The sequence below is a fragment of the Ranitomeya imitator genome, chromosome 5 (genome assembly GCF_032444005.1).
Source record: "Ranitomeya imitator isolate aRanImi1 chromosome 5, aRanImi1.pri, whole genome shotgun sequence".
NCBI classification, from domain to species: Eukaryota; Metazoa; Chordata; class Amphibia; order Anura; family Dendrobatidae; genus Ranitomeya; species Ranitomeya imitator.
Genome location: NC_091286.1, coordinates 54860472 through 54880683, shown reverse-complemented (window position 1 = coordinate 54880683; position 20212 = coordinate 54860472). Strand labels below are relative to the sequence as shown.

Sequence of the window (20212 nt, the reverse complement as noted above, 5' to 3'; positions counted from 1 at the left end):
TTGAAATTCTACTCTGAATGCCCCCTACAAGGTCATTAATAAATATGTTAAAAAGAAGAGGGCCCAATACTGACCCCTGTGGTACCCCACTGCTAACCGCTACCCAGTCCGAGTGTGCTCCATTAATAACCACCCTTTGTTTCCTATCCCTGAGCCAGCTCTCAACCCACTTGCACATATTTTCCCCTATCCCCATTATTCTCATTTTATGTATCAACCTTTTGTGTGGCACCGTATCAAAAAAGTCCATAAACACTACGTCCACTGGGTTCCCTTGGTCCAATCCAGAACTTACCTCTTCATAGAAACTGATCAAATTAGTCTGACATGAACGGTCCCTAGTAAACTCGTGCTGATACTGGGTCATGAGGTTATTCCTCTTCAGATACTCCAGTATAGCGTCCCTTAGAATGCCCTCCAGGATTTTACCCACAGTAGAGGTTAAGCTTACTGGCCTATAATTTCCGAGTTCAGTTTTTGTTCCCTTTTTGAATATTGGCACCACATTTGCTATACGCCAGTCCTGTGGCACAGACCCTGTTATTATGGAGTCTTTAAAGATTAAAAATAATGGTCTATCAATGACTGTACTTAATTCCTGCAGTACTCGAGGGTGTATCCCATCCGGGCCCCGAGATTTGTCAATTTTAGTGATTTTTAGCCGCCGCCGCACTTCCTGCTGGGTTAAGCAGGTGACATTTAATTGGGAATTTTTATCACTAGACATTTTGTCTGCCATGGGATTTTCTTGTGTAAATACTGATGAAAAAAAGTCATTTAGGATATTGGCTTTTTCCTCATCCTCATCCACCATCTCACCCAGACTATTTTTAAGGGGGCCAACACTATCATTTTTTAGTTTCTTACTATTTATGTAGTTAAAGAATATTTTAGGATTATTTTTACTCTCTCTGGCAATGAGTCTCTCTGTCTCAATCTTTGCTGCCTTGATTTGCTTTTTACAGAATTTATTTAATTTTCTGTATTTATTTAATGCCTCCTCACTACCTACTTCCTTTAATTCTCTAAATGCTTTCTTTTTGTCACTTATTGCGCCCCTTACAGCTCTATTTAGCCATATTGGTTTCCTCCTATTTCTAGTATGTTTATTCCCATACGGTATATACTGTGCACAGGTCCTATCCAAGATGCTAATAAACGTCTCCCATTTTCTTTGTGTATTTTTGTGTCTCAGGATATCGTCCCAGTTAATTGCACCAAGATCCTCTCTCATCCGTTGGAAATTTGCCCTCCTGAAGTTTAGTGTCCTTGTAACCCCTCTACTACACATCTTTTTAAAGGATACATGAAAACTTATTATTTTGTGATCGCTATTTCCCAAGTGACCCCCAACCCTTATATTTGATATGCGGTCTGGCCTGTTGGTTAATATTAGGTCTAGCAGTGCCCCCTTTCTTGTTGGGTCCTGAACCAGTTGTGAAAGGTAATTGTCTCTCATAGTTGTCAAAAACCGATTACCTTTGCTGGAACTGCAGGTTTCTGTTCCCCAATCTATTTCAGGGTAGTTGAAGTCCCCCATAATAATCTATTTGCTTTACGAGGATATTCTCCATTGCTTCCATTATTTTTGGAGATTTATAACAAACCCCTATCAGTAATTTATTATTTTTCCCCCTCCCCTTATCTCCACCCACAGGGATTCTACATTTTCATTAAATTCACCTATATTATTGCGCAGGATGGGTTTTAAGGACGATTTTACATATAGACACACCCCACCCCCTCGCTTATCTGTGCGGTCATTTCTGAACAGACTATAGCCCTGCAAGTTAACAGCCCAGTCATGGCTCTCATCCAGCCACGTCTCAGATATCCCCACCATGTCATAATTATGCTCCAACAACATTAGTTCTAATTCGTCCATTTTGTTGGCGAGGCTTCTGGCATTAGTATACATGCACTTTATGTTCCTCTCTGTACTTCTATTTCTTAAATTATTAACTGTTCTGACCCCACCCCCCATGCCACCGCCACCCCCAACTTCCTTATTTGTGCCCAGGTCTCTGTCTGCACTATCTTCCCCTCCTATAAAATGAATACCCTCCCCCCCCAATTCCTAGTTTAAACACTCCTCCAATCTTCTAGCCATTCTCTCCCCCAGCACAGCTGCACCCTCCCCATTGAGGTGCAGCCCGTCCCTAGCGTAGAGCCTGTAGCCAACTGAGAAGTCGGCCCAGTTCTGCAGGAACCCAAACCCCTCTTTCCTACACCAATTCTTGAGCCACTTATTAACCTCCCTAATCTCCCGTTGCCTCTCTGGCGTGGCACGTGGTACCGGCAGTATTTCGGAAAATACCACGTTGGAGGTCCTTGCTTTCAGCCTGCAGCCTAATTCCCTGAAATCATCTTTAAGGACCTTCCACCTACCTCTAACTTTGTCATTAGTGCCAATGTGCACCATGACCGCTGGGTCCTCACCAGCCCCTCCCAATAATCTGTCCACCCGATCAGCGATGTGTCGGACTCGAGCGCCAGGTAGGCAGCACACCGTTCGACGATCCCTGTCTTTGTGACAGATTGCCCTATCTGTTCCCCTAATAATTAAGTCGCCCACTACCAGCACCTGTCTGGCCTGCCCTGCTCTCCTATTTCCCTCCTTACTGGAGCAGTCACTCCTCCGGCTTTCAGAGGACATGCCTGGCTGCAGCAGTGCTACCCCTGTACTGGCACCCCCCTCATCTGCCAACTTAGCAAACTTATTGGGGTGTGCCCAGTCAGGACTAGCCTCCCTGGCACTCTTCCCTCTACCCCGCTTCCTAACTGTCACCCAGCTTGCTACTTCATTGTCCTGCAGCTCCATCCCACCATCCCCCCCCTCATCTGTCCCATTGAGCGTCTGCTCCGTGAGCAGAAGACTCCTCTCCATATTGTCTATGGATCTCAGTGTTGCCAGCTGCACATTTAGAGTCAGAATCTGGGTTTCCAAATGCACAACGTTCTCACATCTCGCACAGCAGTATGCACCCTCGATCGGCTGCTCAAGAATTGCATACATGTGGCAAGATGTGCACTGGATGGCATTAACAAGAGTGGAGCACATTTCCTAATGGGGATTGCACCAGTCACAGGTGTAGCTGGGATAGCAGTGGTGAAGCAGTGACCGATGTCACAGGTAGGGGTCGCTGTTTGTTCTCCCCAGGATGCGCATAGATGCGTAATGAAGCCATGAGGGGGGCATTGCAGTCACAGGTGTAGCTGGGATAGCAGTGGTGAAGCAGTGACCAATGTCACAGGTAGGGGTCGCTGTTTGTTCTCCCCAGGATGTGCATAGATGCGTAATGAAGCCATGAGGGGGGCATTGCAGTCACAGGTGTAGCTGGGATAGCAGTGGTGAAGCAGTGACCAATGTCACAGGTAGAGGTCGCTGTTTGTTCTCCCCAGGATGCGCATGGATGCATAGTGAAGCCATGAGGGGGGCATTGCAGTCACATGTGTAGCTGGGATTGCAGTGGTGAAGCAGTGACCGATGTCACAGGTAGGGGTCACTGTGTGTTCTCCCCAGGTTTTGCACGGAGGCGTATGAAGGCCATAGGAGTGCATGGCAGTCAAGGGCGTAGCGGTGGCTTCAATGCAGGCTAGAAATAATAAAAGTGTTAGTCTTGGACATGCTAGGATCCAAGGCAGATATAGGGGAAACCTGCTCTGGGATGTTGTGTTGTGAAACAGACTGCAGGATGGTAGTCGTGCAGTCCGTTTCATTCCTGGCCAGGTTTTCCATGTGGCTGAAGGCCACAGGTTTCTTTGTTAAAAGCCCTGCAGTAAAGGGTATGGGTGTGTCAGGGCCAGCGTGTTTAGTGACTGTAAATGGTGAAAGCTGTGAGTAAGAGACATTGACACGGCGGCGCAGTCGCCCACGGCTACTGGTCAAAGGGAAGTCCATCGTGTTTAGTGACTGTTAATGGAAGGATGCCGTGTAGTATATAGTGCAGTGAAATGGACACTGATACCATGCACTGAGATTATATGCAAGTGTGTGAATTTTGGACATTTAATGCTGTGAAGAAACACATTAAAGGAGTTTTGCGTTTGAACTTTGTGGGTCACTGCCTCATCACTGCACAGCGTGCTACCGCGGCACTACACTATATACACACACTGAGTACCATCCCTGTGCCGGTAAGTGTCGGAGGCTTGTTAGACTTACGCAGACAATCCAGCGAGCTACAGATTGGTTATATTCAGGAAACTCTGCTCTTAGATGAGACTTTATTACCCCCAAAAAATAAAATGGATAACTTGGAAGATATAGTGAGCCAGGTATTAGACGTCTCTTATAACGGAGCCTTATGATGTTAAAAGAAAAATAAGCGAAACATCTGACATTTCTTCAGGACCTAAACTTCTCTACACCATAAACTTAGTGACCAAATAAAAAGTGAATTTCTCGAGAGGTCCAGTCAGTATCCTGTATGTAGCTACGGTGGACGGCTACATCACAATCGTGGTCCTCAGACAATGTACGAGAAATCTCAGAATAAAAGGCAATCGCCTAGATGAAAGGACAGATGTCACTTCTAGTTAGTGTGCAGAACTCGTAGGCATCGGCCCCAATAGACACTAATATGTATTGTGGGAAAAGGTCACCAAGTATTTATTTGTGAAATGTGAACCGAGCCATGCGAGTCCAGATTCTTTAAAGGGTCACTATCGTTTAATTTTTCCTTTTTTTTTCAATAATTGAATTCTGCATTGACAAATGTGCAACTTCATAAGATATTGTATTAACCATTTTTTGCTCTGTGACCAGTAAATGTCCAGTAAATGTCATTGCAGACTGGTATTAAACCAGTAATAAAATCAGAGGTAGATTTTTGCCATGTGTAATCTCCTTTTTCTGTGCATACGGATTTCTTTTCGTCCTCCACAAGGGTGCATACACTCTGCTCATACAGACAGTAATTCTTCAGTAATTTCCAGCTGCACTTGTCTCTGTCATAGAGAGTAGAGAGACCGGCTCAAAGACCATATTCTGAAGAGTGAAGTGACTTTTTTCAATGCTGGTTGCAATAAAATATGGAAACTAAAAGTGATAGTTCCGGTACATAGTGTACTAGCAGACATTGGTGTGTGATCCTACCATTCAGTCAAACAGCATAATTGGTTTTAAACTACTCAAATGGCTCAAATTCCATTGGAAGAGGAATTGGAAAGTGAGGTTACCACTAGTGATGAGCAAACGTGCTCTGGTAAGGTGTTATCTGAGCATGCTCGGGTGCTAACCAAGTGTCCTCGGCATGCTCAAAAAATGTTTGAGTCCCCACTGCTGCATGTCTTGCAGGGAGTGCCTAACAAACAGGAAATCCCTGCATGTGTTGTGGCTGTCGAACAACCCCAACACATGCAGCCGCGGGGACTCGGACATATTATTCGATCACGCCGAACACACTCGGTTAGCACCCGAGCATGCTCAGATAACACCTTATCCCAGCACGTTCGCTCATCACTAGTTACCACTACTAGGGTATTTTTAAATTTATTTTTTTTTACACTGATTTAGGGTATGTGCACACGTAGAATGGTCCACTGCGGATTTTTCCGCAGCAAATTTGATAAATCCGCAGGGCGAAAACACTGCGTTTTTCCCGCGGTTTTTGTGCGGATTCCACTGCGGTTTTACACCTGCGGTTTTCTATTATGGAGCAGCTGTAAAACCGCTGCGGATTCCGCACAAAGAAGTGACATGCTGCGGAATGTAAACCGCTGCGTTTCCGCGTGTTTTTTTTCCGCAGCATGGGCACAGTGTTTTCGGTTTCCCATAGGTTTACATTGTACTATAAACTCATGGGAAACTGCTGCGGACCCGCAGCAAAATCCGCATCGTGTGCACATAGCCTTAGGCTTTAGCCCCTTCATGACCAGTCCACATCGCCATGCGAAGACTTGTTTGTAGGACAAAAGGCAGTTTTGAATGGCGCCATATAATGTATTGGAAAATAGGAAAAAAATTCAAGAAGGATAAAATTGTAAAAAAAAAAAGCGCTGTTGTTTGTTTTTGTAGTGTTGATTGTGTAGTAAAAGGTTAGTTTGATTACAGCAATACCAAACTTGTATAGTTTATATATTTTAGTAGTTAAAAAAAAATCTGAAATTTAAAAAAAAAAAAAGTTGGTTCTTATCACCATTTACTGGGACCCATAACTTTTCTTTATTTTTCTGTTTATGGTCCTGTATGAGCAGTGTTTTGATTGCATTTTTTGGAAAGAAGCGGCGACCAAAACACAACAATTATGGAATTTTGATTTTTTTATATTCTTTTTACAGCATTTACTTTATGGGTTAATGATATATATAGTTTATTTAATGATTTAACTAGATACTGGTTTATAAACACGGGTTAATCGGTTCATGTTCCTTTAAACATCTCGATCTCATCTAATGAATAATGTGATAAATAGTTAAATTTGTAAATAATTTAGTTAAAAATTATGTTGTCATCTAACCCTCAAAAATCACTCTGCTGCTGGCCACTTCGGGCCTCCCTTCTGTGTAACCTGCCGTCTACTCAGTGTTAATAAGTGTAATCCGTCTTTTGCAGTAAAGACAGTTGGAAGGCTTAAAGGGAACCTGTCACCCGAAAAATCGCGGGTGAGGTAAGCCCACCGGCATCAGGGGCTTATTTACAGCATTCTGTAATGCTGTAGATAAGCCCCCGATGTTACCTGAAAGAGGAGAAAAAGACGTTATATTCTACTCACCCAGGGGCGGTCCCGCTGCTGGTCAGGTCGTATGGGCGTCTCTGGTCCGCTGCGGCGCCTCCCATCTTCATTACAAGACGTCCTCTTCTGATCTTCAGCCACGGCTCCGGCGCAGGCGTACTTTGCTCTGCCCTCTTGAGGGCAGAGGATAGTACTGCCGTGCGCAGGCGCCGGAAAGGTCAGAGGCCCGGCGCCTGCGCACTGCAGTACTTTGTCTGCCCTCAACAGGGCAGAGCAAAGTACGCCTGCGCCGGAGCCGTGGCTGAAGATCAGAAGAGGACGTCTTGTAATGAAGATGGGAGGCGCCGCAGCGGACCAGAGACGCCCATCCGACCTGACCAGCAGCCGGACCACCCCTGGGTGAGTATAATATAACGTCTTTTTCTCCTCTTTCAGGTAACATCGGGGGCTTATCTACAGCATTACAGAATGCTGCAGATAAGCCCCTGATGCCGGTGGGCTTACCTCACCCGCGATTTTCGGGGTGACAGGTTCCCTTTAAAGGGAACCTGTCACCCCCGTTTTTTGAGATTGAGCTATAAATACTGTTAAATAGGGCCTGCGCTGTGCGTTACTATAGTGTATGTAGTGTACCCTGATTCCCCATGTATGCTGAGAAATACATTACCAAAGTCGCCGTTTTCGCCTGTCAATCAGGCTGGTCTGGTCAGGTGGGCGTGTTCACAGCGCTCTTTTCTTCCCCAGCTTTCCGTTGGTGGCGTAGTGGTGTGCGCATGTCCAAGGTCTGAATTCCCTGCGCCCACGTGAAGACACAGCGCGCGATCTGCGCTGTAATCCCTTGCATCGGTGGGGGCGGCCATCTTCCTGGGGCCGCGCGTGCGGCTTTGGGAAAATGGCCGCCGCGATCTCTAATGCGCACGCGCGGCATCCCGCGGCCATTTTCCTGAAGCCCCGTGCAGCAGAGCACTCCATCTGCGCACGCGCGGCCCCAGGAAGATGGCCGCCCCCACCGATGCAAGGGATTACAGCGCAGATCGCGCGCTGTGTCTTCACGTGGGCGCAGGGAATTCGGACCTTGGACATGCGCACACCACTACGCCACCAACGGAAAGCTGGGGAAGAAAAGAGCGCTGTGAACACGCCCACCTGACCAGACCAGCCTGATTGACAGGCGAAAACGGCGACTTTGGTAATGTATTTCTCAGCATACATGGGGAATCAGGGTACACTACATACACTATAGTAACGCACAGCGCAGGCCCTATTTAACAGTATTTATAGCTCAATCTCAAAAAACGGGGTGACAGGTTCCCTTTAAAGGAGATGCGAGTTCTGTTCAGGGCATGGAGCCATGGCAGGAGCAATGCATGCTGAGGAAAGGGAAGTTCCAGAACCTGTAGTGCTGGCAGAATCCTGATGTACTGCTCACTCAAAACAAAGTGTATTGCAAGTTGCATACAGGCATAAAAGTGAGATGAGGCACGGAACTATGGCTGTAGCAATGCAGGTTGGAAAGTGAGGAAATGGCAGTTCCAGAACCTGTAGTGCTCACTCAAAAAGAGTGTATTGCACTATACAGACATTGGGAATGGGTACAGCTCTTGAGCACATTATTATGATGGTTTGTGCACCAAAATTAATTTTAACTCGTGGAGGATGATGGCAGCAAGAACATGCTACAGATTGTATATGAAAGAATGAGAATATTTTATCAATTTTTCCAACAAGTCTTTTCACACAACAATGTGCTGACACTTAATGGAGCCCAATAAAATGTATCTGATAAGTTTCTCTTATTATTTTCTCCCAGTCACTGCTTTGACCATGTTTATCTGTCCCTTCGGTGCTCGCAGAGTGAACTTACCAACACGTAGAGAACTAATTAGTGTGTATTTACAGGACGCTGTTTTACATCTTGTTACAATTTTTTTTTTTTTTATCGTGCAGGATTTTTTTTTCAAATAACGAAGTTATTAATTTTACACTGGAGTTCACTAATTGGAAGACGCTTTCTGCCGATGTGGAGCTGCTTCTGTCCACCCACGCAGAACATTTTACTCCACAAAAGCATTTCGGTAAGCAAACAAGTGTCAGATGAATTCTCTGTGCCGGGGCTTATCGTGTTTACAGGTGGGGAAAGCGCTTCAGGGCAATTCCTGAGACGGCAGCGGGCCACGATGTCTCAGTGGAGACGGTTGAAGGTGATGTTTTAGGCTGGAATAACCATACCTGTTTTTGATGGCAAAACTAGTATTATTGGAAGTCACATATATGTGAAGAAGAAGCTGTACAGATGACTGCGTGGAGATACAAGTGTCGTGAGGATTCACCCAAGCGTTGAGACTGTGCTGGATCAGTCCATCTTGCAGAGTTATTTTTGCCATCAATATTCAGAAACCCATACGAACCCTATCGTACTCAACGGAGCTCTGTTTTGGTTTCTGAATATTGACTATTACAATATTTCTGCATACAGTGATATTTTGACGGTCCGATCTGACGGCATTGCGAAAGCAAACCTGAACAGAGTCGTAGGGCTTTTCGCACCTGGTGTATTTGGTTCTTATAAAAGTTGGCCGCAACTTGGACAACGTCTTGTCATACTCTTCGCTTGCCCCCCATAAAATAAAGTTTATACTCACCTCCCATGCTGGCTGTGTTCTTGCGGGGTCGACTCTCGTTCTCCCCGCTGCTACCGTGCGGTTGTTGTGACGTCGGCACCCAATCAGCGCTGCCGTCGCTGTCCCCGCCGAATTGAACATAAAGAGGTAGTCAGAGATCCGCTGCAATCTGGACTTCCTCTTCTCGTTTGATTTGTCCAAAGCCGGGACAGTGACGTCAGCGCTGTTTGGGCAGCGGCGTCACGTGTCAAAATAACCGCACAGGAGAGCAACTGCCGACACCGTGGGAACGGTGCCAGCACAGGAGGCGAGTACAAGCGTCATTATTTTCTGGGGTCCACACATTTTGATCAAGAAGGCGTTGTCCGAGTAGTGGACAACCCCTTTAAAATGGGCAGCATTTTACAGAACCAGCCTAAGCAATGAGATTTCTGAAATCTCATGCCCCCCACGCTGCATTGTTTATTTTCTCCATGTGTATTTTGAGCAATGTAAATTTGTCCATTGTTTTGCAGTGCTTTTCACCTATACAAATGAAAAAGTGAAAATTGCAAGAAAGACCGTACATAAAAGCGTGACCAGTGTGAAAACTTGGTGTTTGGATCAGAAAGAAACATTGCAATAACACCACATGTGAGCACGTCCTCATAGTCAATCGGGTGAACATACCCTTGTAGTCTGAGGCTGCACTCCTCTGCTCCCATGCATAAAGTTGCATTGTTTTTACACGCTAATTAGCGATAAGCGAGTTTGTACGTTACTCGAGATTTCCGAGCATGCTCGAGTGTTCTCCGAATATTTGGGGCGTGCTCGGAGATTATGTTTGAGTCCCTGCAGCTGCATGATTTGCTGCTGCTAGACAACCTGAATACATGTGGGGATTTCCTAACAAACGGGCAACCCCCACATGTACTCAGGCTGTCTAGCAGCTGCAAATTATGCAGCTGCGGCGACACAAACTAAATCTCCAAGCACGCCCAAAATACTCTAAGAACACCCGAGCATGCCAAGTAATGAGCACACTCGCTCACCACTAACTCTAATAATCCATAATTAACTATGATGGTGAACTAAAAGCTGTCCTGAGATACCAGAGTACAGTTTTTTGAGAGATTATAAAATAAAATCCCGCTCACCGTGATTGCATCTTCAGGGTGTTCGGAACCTTGTCAAGGTGTGGAAAATGCAAAATGAAAAGACTCCATGAACTGTGATTCTTTATTCACATAAGCAATTCGGAGGACGTACGCAGCGATACAAATTCACATGACCCACATTCCCTAAAATACAAAGTGAATCATCTTAACTTAAGCCCTCTTAGAAATCATTTCTAGAGATAGGCGAACCCTAACAGTAAAGGTCGGGGTCCTTGATGAACACCTACTGATTGGGCACGGACTTCAACAAGAAGTCTGCGTTATTGTTCGGTACCCCGAACACCGGGTGTTTCTCGCTTTCCGATTGCAGCCGTGGGCTCACACTGTCATTTGCCAGCGCGGCAAACACTGCCTATGATCGGCAGTAAAATCATTACCACTGGTCAGATAGCTGGCAGTTATAATCAGACGTAAAAAGTTTCCCTGTATATATGATAACCAGCAAGGCAAAATTGACAGCTGCGGCTGCAATGCTCAGCTGTCCGCTTCAGCAAGGCTGGTTATCAAGAATAGATAGGTTCCCACGCCGTTCTTTAAAATTATTTAAATAAATCATTTTTAAAAATGGTGTGGGGTCCCCCCGATTTTTCGAAAACCAGGCAGCTGGGGGCTGGTATTCTCAGGCTGATAAAGGGCCATGGATATTGCCCCCCAGTCTAAAAAATAGAAGCCCGCAACCGCCCAGAAAGAAAAAGGTGCATCTATTAGATGTCGTGGTGGCAAGTGAAGTTCATATTTGTGGGGTTGATGTCACCTTTCTATTGTCAGGTGACATCAAGCCCACGTCATAGTAATGGAGAAATCGGATCTCACTCATCCATTCAAATCTATGGGTGTGCGTGGAAAACATCGGACTGCACCCGGATGTTATCCGAGTGCAGCTCGATTAGTACGGATTCACACTATGGAGAAGATGGAGAAATTTTGTTCTCCATCTTCTCACTGTTGTACGATTCTCTCATCTGCGAAAAGCGGAACACACTATGCTGAATCTGATCAGAGTCTGATCTGAGTATCATGTGCCTAATCGATACGATTCTCTCGTATGTGAGAATCTATGCTCGTGTGACCCCAGCCTACGCGTTTATCTTGAGGCACACATACCGTGATTCATTAGGACTGATGTTTTGCATGCCAGTCGATGACAGGTGACTGGAGTAAGAGGCGCATCTTAATGAATTCGGCACATCCTTCAGCTGCCATGCGCCTTCTTGAGAACTGGATTACTTTCCTGTCTCACTTTATGCCTTATTTGTGGTTTAAATTATGGTGGATTTACAAGAGCTGTCTCGGCCAAGCCCCCTTTCCACTAAGCTTATCCCACTTTTCAAAAAAGTTGGTGGGGCGGGCGTAAAAACATCAAAAGTCACACTTTTTTTTGCACTATTGTGAGTTATGACATTTCAAACAGTTTTATGCGAGATTTCTTGAAAAATCTGATGAATCGGGGCCGTAATCTCAAACTCTTAACCCACGGAGAATAATTCCAGCACATCCATGGGAATAGACTGCGGGACCCTCGGAGAATTCACGATGCTTTGCTACGTACAGATCATCTTCTCCGTCTAGGAGACTGGAACACTTTAAGTTTTAAACTTCTCACAAAAGTCTTTAAAAGTTTCAGAACTCCTTCGACTAAAAATAGAATGGATTGGAATTTTTTTTCTTTTTTATTATTTTTTTTTTCTTCTTCTTTTTACAGTGCAGCCCTGACAGACTTTATAAATGATGATTTCCAATGTTTCCTGTCAGCACATAAAGTTAGCGAGGAGCTGGAGCTTGTATAACAAGCCTGACAATCGTAAACCTCCTGGCTCCTATAAGAACACACTGTAACTGCTCAGTTAAAGACCGCCTAATACTTGCAAACAGCCAGTCCAAAACTTTATAAATGTATTCACACTGTAATCCTCCGGGAAAAAAAAAATGAAGATGGAAAAAGAAATATAATCCTTATGTAAAATATCTATTGAGGAGGTGATGGATGAAGCAAAAGGCTTTGAAATTCTTTTGATGTGTACTCAGCCAGCAGTGTCATGAAAGGATAGAGGTGAATGAGAAGAGTGGCACTGGTGCCTTCTCGAATGCAAACGTTGAGGATAATTGAAAGTAGCAGGATACAGGGTTGGCATTCATGAGTTTTACAATAAAAATGTTAATACGTTTAGTTAAATCCCAAATTATCAATTGTACAAAGCAGAATACGCATAGCCAGGATCTAATAGCTTCCCTGCCTATGGCCGGTTTCACATGTTTGACATTTACGATCTCGAGTACAATCCGCAATGTCCAGACCGCCTGCAGGTCTCCTAGCCTGAACTCAACAGCGTTAGAGGCTTGTATAAGGCGACCCGAGGCCGGTCTACATATCAGACCATGAACAAAATTCTATCCATATCCAATTTTTATCATAAAGAATAAAGCAAGCTTTTTCAATCTCACATTGGAAAAATCATATAAAAAAATATATAAATACTACTTGTATCAAAGAACTTTAAAGTTGACCATAGGTTAGAAAAATGATTAGTATGGTGTAAAGAAAATGAATACAGAGCACGAATTATAGGTCTAAAGTCTCCTACACATTGTGGGGGTTCACTATCTCTGGCAGCGGTTCAAGTAGACAGAGGCAGAAAGTTCTCGAGTTCAAATAGGGAGTGGTTTAGTGATGAGCGAGTGTACTCGTTGCTCGGGTGGTCTCCCAAATATTCGTAACTGCTCGAGAGTAAGTTTTCATCGCCTCAGCAGCATGATTTGCGGCTGCTAGACAGCTTGAACACATGTGGGGATTCCCTAGCGACCAGGCAACACCCACATGTACTCAGACTGGGTAATAGCTGTAAATCATTCAGCTGCGGTGATGAAAAGTAAATCTCTGAACACTAACAAATATTCAGAGACCACCCGAGCGTGCTCTGAAAAGCCCGAGGAACGAGTATACTCGCTCATCACTAGAGTGGTGTATTAAAAGTCCATAAACCATCTAAGCTCACACAGCAAAACAGCCTTGGCATGGCACAAAGGGAAAAAATCAGACCTGTCCAAGATGCGGGATCTCAGAGCCGACTCACCCTCTCAAAGGTAAATCTAGACTTGACCTTTAGCAGAGGCTGACCAGTATACAGCAGATCTTTTTACCTCCACACACAGTCACCCTCTGAGGCAGCTGAGCTGCCTTAAATAGGCCATTAAAACCCCAGAGTGGAGATATAGAAAAAGCCAGTCGCACCCAGGTCTTCTGCCCACTCCTAAAACCCGGACCCAAAAATCCGGGCCGATTAAATAGCATCTCAGTAACAACTTTGGAGCCTTCATATCGAGGCTATCCTACTCCGTGACACACATGCTTCATCCAGGACCCGTCCAGCTGCATCCTTACAGCAGCCATATTATACCTCTGTACAAGCTCCAGTTTGCATAGCATGGGCACCCATAGTACTATGTGTTCTCATGATGTACCTCCAATATAATGTAAAAGATTTTTTTCTGACAAAGTTAGATAGAAAATCAAGAATAACACAATCCTGGATGGGATGTTGCCTTGGTAAGGCTTTCTTCACTGTCCGTAATACTTTTGAGGGAAGTGTAGCTCCACTATACAGAGTGACTAGATCTTCAGTCTGTAGGATTTCTGTGTACATCTTCACGTATTTCATATTCAGTCAGTTTCTATAAAAAAAGGTTCACTTGTATCAAGTACCGACAAATGTACTCAACTTGGGTGCAGAATAGACCAACTATGTTCCCACAGTAAGCCTGCATATCCTGTAATATAAAAATATCTACGCTTAAGTGTTCGCTAAACTCAAAACGCATCAAATGTATATTTTTTAAGCCCATGCTACTATTTTAATCACGGTAAGTTATAATAAAGTATTTTTTGCTTTTAATTCGCTTTGCTGGATTGAAAGGCCTCTTTCCACCACTTAGGAATAGCAGAGCCCGAGCTGCCGAGTGCTGGTTGCACTGTCAGAATTAGGAGAAGTGCACACGTCGCAGATTTGTGTGCAGCGTACTACAAAAAATAATTAAATTTGATTTTCTACACATAAATATACCTGATATTTGAAATCGGCAAAATGTCAGTTCTCGATGCAAATTTTCATTGCATGGGGTGAATTCTGCAGAAAATTCGAGGCATACTGATTTTTCTAAAAGCAACCATACACATTAGGCTAAAGTCGTCCGAACTCGATGATGTGCATAGGTACCGCTCGACTTTTCCACCGACAGATGACATTGGTCGGGCAGGTTGAACTTTACCGCCAGACCCTTTTGTTCTTTGGGACACAAGCTGCTGCCAGAGTTATTTGGCAGCAGCTTCCTCCTTTCCCCGTTTATTTGAGTGAAACGATCATGGGTATGGGGGAGTCAGAAATCGCTGTCTGCCAAATGAAGGCTCGGTAGTCAACAATCATGGGTATGGAAACTTTGGCCAGAAGATGAGCAACATACGTCATCATTGGTCACACTCTGCAAAGTTTTATATTCGTCTTAAAATATTTTTTTCTTTTTTTTTTCTCCCCCCTGCACAGCATCCCTCCCGTCACTGATGCATCTCTGTCGGCTTCAGATCCGCTCCCTCTTGAAAACTGAGCATTTACGGTCTAATAAATTCATATCTCAGCTGCCTCTTCCTGTCTGCCTTCAAGATTATCTGCAGTATTCTGATGTGCTACATCACTACGGCGTTGCCAGAAAAGATGATTCTCCTGAGGATAACCTGGAAAATATCGCTCAAGCAAGTGATTGATGGAAATCCGTACATCACCTTGACTGGACATTAATACGCTGCTCTAGGCTGAGCTGCATTTCCAAGTGCGTTTTATAAAGAGCCGTTCTTGTGTCCCGGACGGAGACTTTTTTTCTACCATATGTAAATCTGACATTTAGGGAGCAAGGAGTGGAGATGTAAATATGTAAAAAGTGTCGTATAAATGCTTTGTTCCATTGTCTTTTTTTATTTTTTTTTTTGTCGGAACCTTCACGGGCATCAAAGTTTTCACTCATTTCACAAACAAAAGACATAATTCAGTTGGTTCTTGACTCCAGACACCTCTTTTTGTTAAGTTTTATTCCAATATGAAAGATGTTGCCGACCTCGTAGCGTGATTAATTTATATCTTAATATAACTGTCATTTTAGATGGGTCGTAATGCGTCCGGCTCCCCTGTAGGGTGGAAATGAATATCCGGAAACTGGCACAGGGAACTGATGTAAGAGTATATCATATCTAACAATGGGATTTAGATTTCCCTCTTTTTTCTAGGTTGTGCAAACCTTAAAGGGGTTAACCACTTTATTGTAACAAATGTGCTGGAGGACATTTTACGGACACTTATTGTGTAAGTATTACCGGTTTTCCTCTTGTACTTGTTAGTGATGCTTTCCTCACTGACTGCGCAGATCTCCTGTCCATATCATGGTTTATGGAGGAGTGTGTGACCCCACGTGTCCATCAACCTCCTCTAATTGAAAAGTAGTGATGGACAAGTCTGGTCACATCCTCCTCTGAGCAGATCTTTGAGAACAGAAGTAATTGAGGAAGGAGGAGAACCTGTAATGCTGATATATATGCGCGAGTTCCACAAAATCATGTCTGCAACGCATTTATTAAACTAAAGAAAAAGTGGACCGCTCCATTAACGTAATCCCCAAAATAACTTGCCCTTTAAGGCAGGGTTGGGGAACCTTTTTCCAGCCGGGGGCCATTTGGAAATTTCTACCATCATCCGGGGGCCACATAAAAATGATCACCTTGAAAACTACTGCGGTATATTTAGTCAAACAATTAATTACGGTAACTCACCCTTACTGTGACGGCTGGAGCTGCTTCTCTTTGGTGCAGCTGTGATGTTAGGTGATACTGATCATGTTTGGGGGGGCACAAAGATCAAAGGATGGCACATAGCTGGGGGCACAGAGATCACGAAGGGGCACATAGCTGGAGGGGACAGAGATCACAGGGGGCACAGATCTCATGGGATTACATATCACGGCACGGTGGCTCAGTGGTTAGCACAGCAGCCTTGCAGCGCTGGAGTCCTGGGTTCGAATCCCACCAAGGACAACATCTGTAAAGAGTTTGTATGTTCTCTCCGTGTTTGCGTGGGTTTCCTCCGGGCACTCCGGTTTCCTCCCACATTCTAAAGACATACTGATAGGGAATTTAGATTGTGAGCCCAATCGGGGACAGTGATGATAATGTGTGCAAAAAATGTAAAGCGCTGCGGAATATGTTAGCGCTATATAAAAATAAAGATTATTATTATTATATCACAGGTGGGTACATAGGGGGGCACAAAGCTGGGAGCTACAGAGATCACAGGGATGCACGTAGCTGGGGGGCACAGAGATCACAGGGGGGGCATATAGTTGGAGGGCACAGAAATCACAGGAGGGGACAGAGATCACGGGGCACAGATCACATGGAAGCATAAATATCACAGGGGGCACAGGAATCAAAGGTACACATAGATTACAGGGGACACAAAGCTGGGAGCCACAGAGATCACACGGATGCACATAGCTGGGGGCACAGAGATCGGGGGCACAGAGATCACGGGGCATATAGCTGGAGGGGAACAGAGATCACAGGGGGGCACATAGCTTGTGGCACAGAGATCACAGGGGGCATATAGCTGGAGGGCATAAGAATCACGGGGGCATATAGCTGCGGGGGGCAGAGAGATCACAGGGGGACACACAGCTGTGGCACAGAGATCACAGGGGGCATATAGCTGGAGTGCACATGATTCACAGGGAGCATATGGCTGCGAAGGGCAGAGAGATCACAGGGGGAACAATTACTGGGGGGCGCAGAAGTCACAGAGGACACATAGCTGGGGGCACAGGGATCATTGGGGGAGCAATGAGATGCTATTGGGGCACATAGCGGGGGGGCACAGAGATCACAGGGGGCACATAGCTGAGGGGCACAGGGATCACAGGTGGGGCACAGAGATGACATGGGGCAACATAGATGGGAGGCAGAGAGATCACAGGGAGCACATAGCTGAGGGGCACAGATCACCTGCAGACACAGAGCTACCAGCACAGAGATCGCTCTGGACTCTCTGGTAGCAGCTCCTCTTCTGGGACAGAAGGATTGGGAGAGGATTGGGTGCTAACCCCGCCCACCCTCATGATATCATTCATGTGCAGGGCAGGCAGCATTCTGTGATGAACGCTGCATACCGTGCACTTGGAGTTAAAGGGCCGGCAGAATGCGGCTGCCACCCGGGCATTGTGGACTCCGGGGACCTTCCCGCGGGTCGCATGGAAAGCCACCTCCTGCGGCCCGCGAGCCTGAGGTTCTCCACCCTTGCTTTAAGGTATGGCCAGGCCATTAGTGCTAAAGTCCCCCTTACAGAGCAGCTTTCCATTCTGGCCTTCATAGGGGATCTCGTGCAAGTGGCGACTTCCCATCTTTAACTTTCCTGCTCAGGATCTCTATCATAACTCCCAAATAGGACAAGAGAGACTAAAAAGTTTATTTTCTGCTCGGCCACCCTCAGTGTCTGCTATGGACGGGATGACACATTCTGCAGTTTTCTTCTGCATTGTTTCTTCATGTAATAGGTCAGTAATATCCTGTACAACTTTACATAGTATGAGAAAATGTGAAACCATCACCAGCATTATTATGGCATAAACTGGGTGAGGTGGATTTTCTAAGCCCAAGGTCCAGGTGGGCACATGGGCCACAGGCGTCGATGCAGCAGATTGGTGAGAAGAGGACCTGGAAACCGTAGGTAGACAGGTGGAATGCTGGAAACTTCAGGCAGGCGGAGGATGTCAAGAAATTGCAGGCAAGCAGGTGGAGTGTAGGAATCCGCAGGCAGGTGGAAGACATCAGGAAAGGTTAGGGCAAGCAGCTGGCATGCAGGAAACTGCAGGCAAGCAGAGGACTTCAGGAACCTACAGCCAAGCAGACAGAGTGCACAAAATTGCAGGCAGGTAGCAGAGAACATTCCAGAGTTGCGGGAAAGTCAACAATCAAGGAAGCTGCACCCAGCCAAGATGACATCCTGAAAACCACAGGCGGACAAAGAGAAGAGGTCCAGAAAACCCAGAGTCATTAGAAGATGCAGACAAGTGGCTAGAGGCACTAGAAGCTGCTCCTCTACAGGAGACGTCCTGCAGCCCAGAGCCAGACTGCTGTGCACACAAACTGCAAGTCTTGTCACAGATTCTATACCAAGGCCCAGGTTTGTGTCTTACAAGCCCTTAAAAAGGGTGGTTTAAACGGTTTATCTATTGATGAAAAGCCTTGTCCATATGCACTATTAGATCTTTTGGGCATCATAAAGGTTGTTCCACTGCTCAGAACCCACCTATATCGGTCAGGGCGGAGAGCTTTCTGGCACACTCGACCTCTCAATGTACAGTATAACTTGCGTGCAATGGGTTGTAGTGGCCCTGTCGCCTCCATTTTTTTTCATATTACGCTATTGCTGTATAATTTTCTAAAGTAATATAAAAAAAAGTTTTACAAAAATTCATCTCACTTTTCCTTTTCAAAAAACACAAATTGTCTCTTCAGATAGGAAGAGAATTAGAACTCTAGCGCCACCTATTGGAAATAGCGATGCTAAAAGTCAATATCGACCCTTTAGCGAGCCTTGCAATATGGCTATACTAGAATCTCAATTTGCAGATACAGTGTTTCAGAATATCCCCCCTCATCAGTGCAAAGTATGAGATCTGAGTTGTCTAGGTGAGAGGCTCTGGACTGGGGTCTAGGGGGTAACATTTTTCCTTGTGGAGAGTGACAAGCCAAGTCTGCATATCAGAGTGAGGACACTTATAAACTTATGAGCCATGCATGGTCCCCTGGGTAATTAAATATTCAAATTGTCTCTTCAGAGAGGAAGAGGACTAGAACTCTTGAGCCACCTATTGGAAGCAGCGATGAGGGGCAACACCCCCGAAACACTGAGTCTGCAAATTGAGATTCTGGTTTGGCTTTTATCCTCAGTCATGTTGCAAGGCTTATCAAAGAGTCGATATTGCATGGCCTATAAGTCTCTTCACTCTGATATGCCAGTCTTGGCTTGTCACTTTCCACAAGGAGAAACATTACTCCTTAGACCCCTTTTCCAAAAGTGAAAAAATAGCATATTTTGGCATTTCTGTCTCTTTAAATGATCAATGGATAAATAAAAATAAAGTGTCTCAAAATGGGGGCGCAAGCAATTTTTTTTTTTACAATGCCTTGTATTTTTTAAACCACTAAAATACAGAAAAGCTTTATGTATTTATCACTGTAATCATACTACCATGAAGAATCATGTTGCCAGGTCATTTTTACCGCACAGTGTCTGTTGTTAAAGCAACCTGATTCTCCCAATCCGGCACCCGTCCCCCCCAAAAAAATGACAGCAGTGCATTTTTCTCCTCCATTTTACTTGACGTTTTCGCCCATTTCTCATTACATTATACGTCGTAATAAAACTACAACTCACAACTAAAACAACCCCTGATATGGCTCTGTCGGCAGAAAAATAAAAGAAAGTGCAAAATCTAAAGGGCATTAAGGAGTTAAAGATCTGCAGCTCAAAGGAACATTTTAAAAACATAAAGTAAACAAAAGGTGGAATGTTCTCTCTAAAAAGTGTATTAGGAAATTCTGTTTGTGTTGTGAATGTAATTGTGTGTAAATGATCTGAGAACAGACCCCATAGAGCTTTCATCAGAAAAATCATTGACTGAGTGTAATTAAAACGTGTTTTACATATTGTAGACAGTGCAGAAA

The 20212-nt window shown here is 44.9% G+C and overlaps 1 protein-coding gene across 1 annotated transcript in view; it reads left to right on the top strand.

The window, feature by feature from the left end:
• Positions 1-15408, top strand: part of ASB3 (ankyrin repeat and SOCS box containing 3) — a 157230-nt gene extending 141822 nt beyond the window's left edge. The window contains exons 10-11 of the mRNA XM_069768682.1: positions 8625-8752; positions 14991-15408. Of these exons, the coding sequence (XP_069624783.1) occupies positions 8625-8752; positions 14991-15208 (346 nt within the window). The 3' untranslated portion in view covers positions 15209-15408. The remainder of the gene's footprint in view (positions 1-8624; positions 8753-14990) is intronic.
• The last annotated feature ends 4804 nt before the right edge of the window (positions 15409-20212 follow it).